We start from the raw sequence: 12036 nt of genomic DNA, 5'->3' as shown, positions 1-12036 counted from the left end.
CTGAGATAGGCTCCAGCACCTCCTGCGACCCCGTAAGGGACAAGCAGTAGAAAATGGATGGATGGATGGATGGATGACCTACACAGAGGACAGAGACCTTGATCCAGTACTTGAGGTGTTAAATGTATACTACATAAAAGTCTTGTATTTACACGGAAATTTCCAAAAGTTTTATGATAATTACACCAGTACTTCTTATCTTGGGCCGGGCGTGATAAGGTGTTAGGGTAAGCACGAGAAAACAATACACAAGTCTATAGCTCAGTAACATGAAAGTGCTGGTACCAGCAACTCATAAAAGTGGTTTCTATAGATAAATTAAAAATAAAGTCGTATTTCAATTTGGGGGGCATGACAAAAAAAAAGTATTGAAAAGCACTGGATTAAGTACACTTGCTGATGAAAACTAATGCAAGAGAAGCTCTCAGAATAATGCAGTGCAAACTAAACTACATGTATTATTTAAATCAAGGTTTCTTAACACTGACCTTTGTTGGGGCGTGAGCGCCCCCTAGAGGGCCGCCAAAAATACCTGTTTCTTAGCTGGTATGAGCCGCAGCCACAGTTGTACTACACTTTTCCGACACTTTTGGCAGTAATGACAATATCAAACAAACAGAAGAAGTCTGGAGCTAAAATCAAAGACAAGTTTCTTAAGTGCAATAATTATGATTAAAGTGGTGAAGCTGTATTTTCATTTTATTTGTATTGACAGTTTAGTTAAGAAATATTCACTATTAATTTAGCCTATTTATTTCATCACAGTTATAATCCCTGTGATTAACACATGGTTTCATATCATTTGACAAGTTGCAAACTGTAAGTAGGGTATGTATAATTATTCAATATGACTAAAGTCAAGAATAAAATTACTAATTCAGTGTAAATATTTAAATGGGCCCTGGGCCTCGACGTCAAAAAATGTTAAGAACCCCAGGTTAAAATAATCTTTTTCAAGGCAGAATTTTGTATGACTTGTTGTGGCTTGTGAGCAACCATTTAGTGCAGTGGTTCTCAACCTTTTGTCAGTGATGTACCCCCTGTGAACATTTTTTTAATTCAAGTACCCCCTAATCAGAGCAAAGCATTTTTGGTTGAAAAAAAGAGATAAAGAAATAAAATACAGCACTATGTCATCAGTTTCTGATTTATTAAATTGTATAACAGTGCGAAATATTGGTCATTTGTAGTGGTCTTTCCTGAACTATTTGGAAAAATAAAAAATAAAAATAACTAAAAACTTGTTGAAAAATAAACAAGTGATTCAATTATAAATAAAGATTTCTACACATAGAAGTAATCATCAACTTAAAGTGCCCTCTTTGGGGATTGTAATAGAGATCCATCCGGATTCATGAACTTAATTCTAAACATTTCTTCACAAAAAAAGAAATCTTTAACATCAATATTTATGGAACATTTCCACAAAATATCTAGCTGTCAAAGCTGAATATTGCAATGTTGCATTTCTTTTCACAGTTTATGAACTTACATTCATATTTTGTTGAAGTATTATTCAATAAATATATTTATATAGGATTTTTGAAATGCTGCTATTTTTAGAATATTAAAAAAAAATCTCACGTACCCCTTGGCATACCTTCAAGTACCCCCATTTGAGAACCACTGATTTAGTGCATTCAATTATCAGGATTAAGTAAGACATGTTAACGCTCATAAATGAGTTTATGGTTGGACTTGGCTCTGAAATTCTGCAGTAATCTTTTAACAGAAAAGCATTTTTTCTAATCATTTTGTTCCTTTTCTCCGGTCACAATCAAATACCAAACATGCAGAATACTTGCAGTTTATTGCACAATTTGCCATTTAGCACAAGCGGCACAAACAAAAACTTCATTTTTAATACATAAATACTCAAAAAAATAATACTTGCAGTGTGACAGGACCAAAAAGATCACGAAAAAGAAATATTTGTTGTTCTTTGCCTTAAGATCCAAATGTTTTTGAAATATTAGATTGGTCACGTTCCTCAAAATTGACTAATGCTTCCCCAAATCTTTCACGATTGCAAAGATTTGAAAAAAATTGATGACGATTCCAAATGGAACGAAATACAGCAGAAGACTTACATCCTTTCCTTACTGAAGTTGGACCGCAGGACAAGACAAACCTGTCACGAGTTCATCACACCACCGACGTAGTAACTCGGCCCTGTCCTGGGCCAGCCAGGAGAAGACAATATTTTTCCTACTTGAACACTCCTGTGCGCTACAAAGACGACTCTTCGGAATCGCTGTCTGTGTTGGTCTTTGTCAGCAGCTCCAGCTCCTCGCCGTCCTGAAACGCAGAAGTGCTGCGTTCAGGGAATCCAGCTAAAAGTACATTGTTTAACGCTGGACAGCAAAGATGATTTTAGCAGTAGTGTGGATACTCTACTGTACGTGTTTGATGCACAATTGCACTGTTGAATGTTGCTTTTTCTCCTAAAATACCTACAAATCCTGAATATTTAAAAAAAAAATGCACAAAATACATAAAGTGTCTTTCCCACGGACAACTTAACAGGTGTGTGTGTTTTGCCCTTCTTACCCCTCTGGACCTCTTTAACACCTCCCCGTTGATGACCCGCAGTTTTTCCTGCTGAAGGCTGTACTCCAGGTCCCGGGGCCTGCTGGCGTTGTAGATAAAGATGGCCAGTAGGACCATGGGAGCCTGCAGGAAGAAGTCCAGAGAGGGGCGGAAGTCGAAGAGCAAGGGGGAGAGGGCGGTGACCAGGACCGTGGTGATCTGCCCCGACAGCACGTGGAACATGTTGTCTCGGAACTTCAAGATGAAGGCCACGAATAGACCCAGGGCAGCTGGCGGAGAGGAACAATTGATTTTGAAGGCTCAGGTGCTGTCATTAGCATGCATCATAAAGCATTGACAATTACTTTTAGTCTAGTAAAACATTACATTTACCGACAACACCATTTTCACCAGCCTAGCCACTTCATAGGTACAGCATATCCATCCATCCATCCATCCATTTTCTACAATCTGATAAAATGCCCTAAAAATTAAATTCTATTTGATTGACATGGTCCAAAGAGCTATTTATATCAAAAATCTACATTAATTATTACAAGGTGCAATACAAATAATTACATATTTATTCAGACACAATTAAAATAGTTGTAATCATACATTATTAAATATTAATAATGAAATATTGTGAACCGTAATATGTTTACAGCTTGGGGAGCAAAAAAAAAAAAAAGATTCACATCCAAATCGGGATTCTTAATTGATTCATAATTTCCAAAATGTGGTTATTTAAAACATTTTTTTTTGATAAGTTACATTTTTTAAAATTAATTCTTGGCCATCTCCAAGCAACCAGAGGTAGCTTTTGTAACCGGTTTTGAAAAAGTTTCATTAAAATTATCATACCAAATACATTGCAAGTATCTGTTTGAATTGAGAATCATGTTGAATCAAGAATCGATTCTGAACCGAGAAATGATTCTGAATCAAATTGTCAAACTAGGAGTCGAAATCGCATTGAATCGTTAGTTGCCCTAAGATTTACATGCCTATTGACAGGCTATAATCATTCGATAATTATAGTATACATAATACTGTATTAATGTATATATTTAAAAAAACTAAATAGTTAAATAAATGAATTAAATGTAGAGATAAATATGTAAGTAAGAAAATCAATACAGTATATTGAATAAAACTGGTAAACAAAGCACATTAAATACCTAATACATAAATGAGTGTAAAAATGTTACATTTTAATATTATATCAATTCATAATATAAATACTTAATATTTTGGTTATATTAATAATAGACATTATTATACCAGCTATAATATTATTATATAAAAAATTAGTGTGATGATTTCTGCTTATGTAATAGACACATATGTATAAAATAGTACTATGCAAACAAAACAATACTGTTCCAATCATACTGTAATGAAAATATTCTGCAGTGCAGATCTAAACAACCACGATAATATTTGGCGGTACTACAGTGCCACCTACTGATACAACTCTGCAACTTCACTAGGCCCATGTCCACATAGTAGCCATTTATTATTTTAAACACAAAAGCTATATGGGAAAAAGATGTATTTACAAAGAAATCCATGCTCAGTTTTGATTTATTTGAGCAATGTTTATGTGCTTCTCACCAGTGACCACCACCAGAGCGAGAGAGTAGACGTTATGTCCATGAAGAAGGCCACAGTGGACGGTGAGACCGCGAGCTTCTTGACCAGTGACAAGGGTCAATCCATTAAACATCAAACCAAAGGCATACCTGCGATGTTGGAGAAGAATAACAAAGTCAATAGATGCCACCTGTGTCTTTAGATGCTGCTGTGGCGACGCCTCACAGTTTGCTGCTCTGGAGGAAGATGCTCTCGGTGAGCTGGTCTCCTTCCTTGAGGATCTTCTCGTTGTAGATGTTGGCCATGGCCGAGATGAAGCACTGCAGGAGGAGCAGGATGTGGCCCACACCCAGGGAGCGCAGCTTCTCCAACAGACTGTCCCTCCACGCTTGGCCGGGCAGGTTGGACAACCACGAGCCGTTGGCGCTGTGGGGAGTAACATTAAAAACTCACGTCCCTGCTGTCTTTATAGAGAGGGTGTCGCTAAGACGCCACCTGCTGTTTTTCATCTGCTCCAGAAGCTGCGTGTACAGCCGGCAGGAGTTGGACGGGGTGGAGAGGGAGTTAGAGTGGACACCAAGCACGAACACGGACTTCTGGCTGGACCCTGATCCTGTTGTCAAGGAGACGATGGACAGGAAAAGCATGACCAATGCTGCCCACTGCACCCAGGACAGACGCCGCCTGGTGGTGGAAGGAGGAGAAACACAGAAACGTTCAAAGCTCACCAAAGATTCCAGTGTTTCCTATACATTATATTCCTATTTATTTACTTGTTTCCATAACCACTCTGATGCTTATTGTAATGTCAAGAGTTCTGTTTGTGAAATAGTGACACCTAAAGGTAGGATTCAACATCCGTTTGTGTCTGTTTTTTTGTGGGTGTGCATGCGAGTTGTAGAGTGACAGCTGACAATTTGACATCCATCCATTTTCTACCGCTTATTCCCTTTTGGGGTCGCAGGGGGCGCTGGCGCCTATCACAGCTACAATCGGGCGGAAGGCTAGGTACACCCTGGACAAGTCGCCACCTCATCGCAGGGCCAACACAGATAGACAGACAACATTCACACTCACACACTAGGGCCAATTTAGTGTTGCCAATCAACCTATCCCCAGGTGCATGTCTTTGGAAGTGGGAGGAAGCCGGAGTACCCGGAGGGAACCCACGCATTCACGGGGAGGACATGCAAACTCCACACAGAAAGATCCCGAGCCTGGATTTGAATCCAGGACTGCAGGACCTTCGTATTGTGAGGCAGACGCACTAACCCCTCTCCCACCGTGAAGCCCACAATTTGACATAAACTGTCAAATTCATAAAAATAGATAAATAAATTAAAATCAATTCATAAACGCTACATAATATATTTGCATTTTCTATCACCGTATTTTTTGGACAATAGGGCGCACTTAAAAACCTTTCAATTTCTCAAAAATTGACAGTGTGCCTTATAAGGTTGTCACTAAAGATGTCCGATAATGGCTAAAAACAACTAAAAACTAAGGTTTGGGGCGTTGTTTTCACTAAACGCATACATCTTTCTAAATATAGCGAAGGACACGTATTTCTGTGGGTTTCTGCACTTCATTATCGGCACTAAAATTGTAATCTGCGGGAGAAAAATACTCTTGTCACTTTCAAATATCTTTCTTTTTTTTTTTGGAGTGGTCAGCTTAAAGTGTCCCTCTGTCTCCGACTCGCTTGTCGTCATATGACATGAGTGTGTGTCTGTTATGATTTTGCTTACTAATTTTGATGATCCTCCTTATCTTGCCTCTGATCGGCCAGTCCATAATGTTTCACCCTAACCTTAGCCAATTATGACTCATCATACGAACACCAACCAATAATCATGGATTTTCTACGTATGGATGCATGTTCTCATTTACCCAGGTGATTGTATTTTTCTGCCCTGGATTCAGTCCATTTTCTCTCTTTGTAGCTTGTAGCTTTGCTGTAAGCTACCTCGCTACATGGGTTTAAAAGTAGCTAAGTTACAGGAAAAGCTACTCATTAAAAAAATCTACTGGAAAATGTAGTTAAACTACGTAGCTTAGCTACATTTAGCTTGTTACTGCCCATCACCGCGTGTTAAGAGAGCCTGCTGGTCACAAAACACTACAGGAATGTAGCAGCAGAGTGTGTCAAATACGGCTGCAAATATACATAAAATAAAAGCATGATTTATTGTAAGTTTATGAGGTGGCATATGTTTAGAAATATATAGTACAGGCCAAAAGTTTGGACACACCTACTCCTCATTCAATGCATTTTCTTTATTTTCATGAATATTTACATTGCGGATTGTCACTGAAGGCATCAAAACTATCAATGAACATGTGGAGTTATGTACTTAAAGGCCTACTGAAACCCACTACTACCCACCACGCAGACTGATAGTTTATATATCAATAATGAAATATTAACATTGCAACACATGTCAATACAGCCTTTTTCGTTTACTAAATTGCAATTTTAAATTTCCCGGGAGTTTGTTGTTGAAAACGTCGTGTAATGGTGACGTGTACGCAAGACGCCACGGGCTGTTAGGAATATGAGCGCTGCACACACACACACAGCTAAAAGTCATCTGCTTTAACGGCATAATTATACAGTATTTTGGAAATCTGTGTTGCTGAATCTTTTGCAATTTGTTCAATTAATATTGGAGAAGTCACAGTAGAAAGATGGAGTTGGGAAGCTTTAGCCTTTAGCCACACAAACACACGGTGATTCCTTGTTTAAAATTCCTGGAGGTGAAACTTTCCTATGGATCAGAGCGCGGTCAAGCCAACATGGATCCCTACCAAATGTCAACCAGCAGGTTTCGGTGAGAAAATTGTGGTTAAAAAGTCAGTTCTTACCGGAGAGAAGCTGAGCTTGTGCCATCCACAGCTGCCGTCGACTCCCCTGAGACACTGCGCGTCAAGACACCCTTGGAGACACCCTTCCGACTATCAGGTACTATTTAACTCACTAAAACACTAGCAACACAATAGAAAGATAAGGGATTTCCCAGAATTAACCTAGTAAATGTGTCTATAAACATCGGAATTCGTCCCAATGCAATCGCGTTTTTTTTTTCTAGTCCGTCGCTATCAATATCCTCAAACACGAATCATTCATCCTCGCTCAAATTAATGGGGAAATTGTCGTTTTCTCAGTCCGAATAGCACGTTTTGTTGGAGGCTCCCATTAAAATCAATGGCAATATGTGAGGAGCCCCCACACGTGTGACGTCATCGTCTGCGACTTCCGGTAGAGGCAGGGCATTTCTCTTAGCACCAAAATTTGAGAACTTTATCGTGGATGTTCTCTACTAAATCCTTTCAGCAAAAATATGGCAATATCGCGAAATGATCAAGTATGACACATAGAATGGACCTGCTATCCCCGTTTAAATAAGAAAATCTAATTTCAGTAGGCCTTTAACAAAAAAAGGTGAAATAACTGAAAGCATGTTTTATATTCTGGTTTCTTCAAAATAGCCTCCCTTTGCTCTGATTACTGCTTTGCACACTCTTGGCACTCTCTTGATGAGCTTCAAGCTCACACGGGACGTGAAAACCATTTCAGAAGACTACCTCTTGAAGGTCATGGAGAGAATGCCAAGAGTGTGCAAAAAAGTAATCGGAGCAAAGGGTGGCTATTTTGAAGAAACAATAATACAAAACAAGTTTTCAGTGATTTCACCTTTTTTGTAAAGTACACATGTGTTCATTCATAGTTTTGACGCCTTCAGTGACAATCTACAATGTAAACAGTCATGACAATAAAGAAAACACACATTCAATGAGAAGGTGTGTCCAAACCTTTGGCCTGTACTGTATATAAACATATTATTTTGGTTTAATTCATCAGAAAAACTAAAGGTCAAAACGAAAGCAATTGCATGCATCCGGGCACAGCCGCACAGCTCCTTGGTAGCAATCATGGCGCCTGTTGTTTAACTGGCCATACTGTCTTTATACACCATTTTGCCAGTAGCGGTACGCAGGCTCCATGTAAGTGGTACGCCAAAGAATCACTTGATTGAAGTACAGTGTTTTGTTTCCTATATTCAGACACAGTGTAACTGTTCAATTTATGGGTAATGGTAGATTGGCCAAAAATATAAAATATACTTGTTAAAATTAAACTCTGCTTTGTATTTAATATAGTGTGCTACTGGGTTTTAATGTTGGTCATTATGGTGGTACTTGGGAGTGCCAAGTGTTTTCTAAAAAGGTGGTAGTTGGTGAAGAAAAGTTTGAAAACCACTCATCTATGTCAAGAACTAGTCAAATAAGCTCTGTAAATGAGGGCTCGGCTGTTTTTTTAAGGAGGACAGTAGCACTCTTTTGTTTGAGAAACTGGTTGCTTACTTTAGAACAATCCTGAAGAGAACAGCCGTGGTGATAATAACAAAGTTGGAGAACAGGACAGCCATGGCCTGAGGACAAGAAAAACAACAACAACTTGGAGATAAAACTGAAGGACACGGAATATTTTCGTCCAGACAACAAACATGGAAAATTAGTGCAATCTAATAAGATCCAATATGTTTAGGGTATGTTTGGGGGGGTTTAATTCCTCAACTGTGGAGAGTAGCAGGCTTTTAGTAGCAGTGAGGTGTCCAATGAGTGTGAACAAGGCCGAGAAAGCGACTTACAGGCTGTAGGTAGGTCATGATGTAGAAGATGATAAGGTTGTCAAGGAAGTAGAGGAAAGCAGGGATCGCCCACTTAAGAGATCCGAGGAGAGACAAGACAGAGGACGAGCGAAGCTCTCTGCATGAGCGCCCCTCTGAAAGGAGTAAAAAACAAACACTCATAATCACACATGCAAACAGAATGAGAAAGACAACAATGGCGTCCGTGTTTACCTTGGATGAACACCCTGACTGACATGGTAAGGCAAAAGACCAGCTTCAGCGCCTCCGCCAGCAGGTTGACAGATGCCGGCAGGAAGTCGTATTTGTTCTCTGGCACGTTACAAACCAAAAAGTATTTTAAAAAACGACGGTTGACGACCGGGGCACATTCGGTTGCCGCTTACCGGCATTGGCGGAGAATTTAAGCAGCAGGATGCGACTCGTGCCCAGGGTGACAAAACCCACGCCCAAGGCCAGCGTGTAGGCCGACGAGCGGGAGCACAGGTGAGGGCAAGAGCACGTCATGGCTGCTCTAAAATGAGGACACACAAAACTGAACACCAAAAACACAAAAAGAGTGGTAAGGTTTATACTGTATGTGAGGACAGTTTAACTTCTCATTTTATTCCTAAAATACATCCATCCATCCATCCATTTTCTACCGCTTATTCCCTTTCGGGGTCGCGGGGGGCGCTGGCGCCTATCTCAGCTACAATCCTAAAATACATAAAACTAAAATCCTTTTTTTTTTAATTATTACAGTACTTTTTGTCTATTAAGGTTTTACAGTTGTGATCAAAATTATTCAACCCCCACACAATTGTGGTGTTTTAGCAAGTTAGACATTTATTATGTATTTTGTTTATAGCCATATAAAATAAAGATGTGTCAAATAGACAAATGAAACTTAAATTGTAACACTGTATTTTACAAAATACCAAAAAAGGACATGTGTAATGTCTTTGCTATTTTCTTATATCCATATCCTTTCTTATGAAGAGAAATTACCTCCTCTCTTGACTTCTTTGACCACTCCCTGGACTTCACCATGTTGCAAATACACCATTGACCATCTACAAGAAGCTGAGCGTCACAGTCTGTTTCAATCAGTTTAATTGTTGCTTGTTATGGTTCTAGTCACATCTACAGGTGTTTTCAACATCTGATTGAAAAGACCTTATTCAAATTATCTTCTTAAGAGTTATGATCTTCAAGGGGTTGAATAATTTTGTCAATGAGATATTAAGAAAAATGACACTGTTTGGTATGTTACAAAATATAATGTTGTAATTAAAGTTGCATTTATCTATTTAATACATCTTTATTTGATATGACTATAAACAAAATACGGAATAAATGTCCAACTTGCTAAAACACCAAAATTGTGTGGGGGTTGAATAATTTTGATCCCAACTGTAAATGCTCCAGCACATACATTTGGGTAACAGCTATTGAAAACTAGCATACATAATTTGGGAACCAGGGCCACTAATGAGTTGGAGTCAAATTATGGCGAATCAGCAAAGCTCAGAACTAATGACTGCTACACGGTATTTGGCCTCCCATCCAAGTGATCAGAATCATGTGTCTTAATCACTTGGCCCGGCCACAGGTGTATAAAATTAACCACTTCGGCATGGAGACTGTTTCTACAAACATTTATGAAAGAATGGGCCACTCTCAAGAGCTCAGTCATTTCCAACATAGAACTGTCATAGGATGCCACCTGTGCAACAAATCCAGTCGTGAAATTTCCTCGCTCGTAAATATTCCAAAGTCAACTTTGGGGTTTACTATAAGAAAAGTGAAGAGTTTGGGAACAACAGCAACTCAGCCACCAAGTGGTAGGCCACGTAAACTGACAAAGAGGGGTAAGCGGATGCTGAAGCGCATAGTGCAAAGACTTTCTGCACAGTCAGTTGCTACAGAGCTCCAAACTTCATGTGACCTTCCAATTAGCCCACGTACCGTAGGCAAAGAGCTTTATGGAATAGGTTTCTGTGGCCGAGCAGCTGCATCTAAACAATACATCAACAAGTCCAATGTAAAGTGTCGGATGCAGTGGTGTAAAACATGACTGTGCACCAGTGCACAAAGCAAGGTCCATAAAGACATGGATGAACTTGACTGGCCTGCACAGAGTCCTGACCTGAACCCGATAGAACACCTTGGGGATGAATTAGAACGCAGACTGAGAACCAGGCCTTCTCGACCAACATCAGTGTGTGACCTCACCAAAGCGCTTTTGGAAGAATGGTGGAAAATTCCTATAAACACACTCTGCAACCTTGTGGACAGCCTTCCCAGAAGAGTTGAAGCTGTCATAGCTGCAATAGGTGGATCAACATCATATTGAACCCTCTGGGTTAGTAATGGGAAGGCACTTCAAGTTCATATGGCAATATAGTGTTTTTCCCACAACCACAGTGTGTGGATTGGGAAAAGTAGAAGACTAAAACTACGCGAAAGCATAAAAATGGCGAATCTGCGAGAGACAAAACGCGTGCATTTAAATTTCAAATTAATGTCAACATTATAACGTGCTAATGCTTTCAACAAGTATTAGACTCGTTTTAATTTCCGTCCAAACAAACTTTGGAAAAAGAGCACATTACTCATCACTTAAAATCATCACGCAGCTGAGAAACAATGATTTAGGTGCAAAAAATTCTGAAAATAAATGATTGATGCTGAATTGAAGAAGTGGGCGAAACAAGAACATATATTAGCTTCGTCCGTCGTCATGCGCTGGAATAAAAGTGTATGGAAGGAGAATGTGTTAAATAATATTAAGCGTTGATAACTGTAACAGAAGAATGAATCAATTAAAGCAAGACGCACCTGTTTTGCTGCGTTTTAGTGCTGCTGTGTACAGTACATGACTGGCTCTTCTCCAGCGGTTTTTCCGGGTTTCTTTTTGTTCTTCTTCTTCGTTAAACGGCGGGTGCCAACTGTATTAGTGCAATACTGCCACCCTCTGGATGTGAAAGTCATTAACTCATGGTTACTGGCAAGACCAGTATTAGTGCGAAGTTAATTATATTTATATAGCGCTTTTTCTCTAGTGACTCAAAGCGCTTTACATAGTGAAACCCAATATTTAAGTTACATTTAAACCAGTGGTTGTGGCACTGGGGGCAGGTGGGTAAAGTGTCCTGCCCAAGGACACAACGGCAGTGACTAAGTATGCATTGTTTTGTTTTTTTTAACACACACGCGCGTACCCACACACACTACATGTTGTATATATACCTATGTTTATATGTACACATGT

General features: G+C 39.4%; 1 protein-coding gene across 3 annotated transcripts; it reads right to left on the bottom strand.

Annotated features, from left to right (window-relative positions):
* Positions 1-1791: 1791 nt before the first annotated feature.
* slc35a5 (solute carrier family 35 member A5) lies at positions 1792-11735 on the bottom strand. 3 transcript variants are annotated; one of them, XM_061879663.1, is made up of 10 exons: positions 11604-11735; positions 9167-9294; positions 8994-9092; positions 8781-8914; positions 8494-8561; positions 4621-4809; positions 4351-4551; positions 4147-4274; positions 2551-2819; positions 1792-2298 (listed from the first exon to the last, which is right to left on the bottom strand). In XM_061879663.1, the coding sequence occupies exons 2-10, from the start codon at positions 9285-9287 to the stop codon at positions 2230-2232; spliced, it is 1278 nt and encodes a 425-aa protein (XP_061735647.1). In that variant the 5' UTR covers positions 9288-9294; positions 11604-11735; the 3' UTR covers positions 1792-2229. The 3 variants fall into 3 exon arrangements, with proteins under 3 accessions (XP_061735647.1, XP_061735648.1, XP_061735646.1); XM_061879664.1 differs by having other exon boundaries at positions 1792-2462; positions 9167-9315; positions 11604-11709; XM_061879662.1 differs by having other exon boundaries at positions 9167-9315; positions 11604-11709.
* Positions 11736-12036: the final 301 nt, after the last annotated feature.

Source organism: Nerophis ophidion, linkage group LG19, assembly GCF_033978795.1.
Source record: "Nerophis ophidion isolate RoL-2023_Sa linkage group LG19, RoL_Noph_v1.0, whole genome shotgun sequence".
In the NCBI taxonomy this organism is placed as follows: domain Eukaryota; kingdom Metazoa; phylum Chordata; class Actinopteri; order Syngnathiformes; family Syngnathidae; genus Nerophis; species Nerophis ophidion.
Note: the sequence above shows the minus strand (reverse complement) of the source record. Positions and strands in the feature narration are given on the sequence as shown.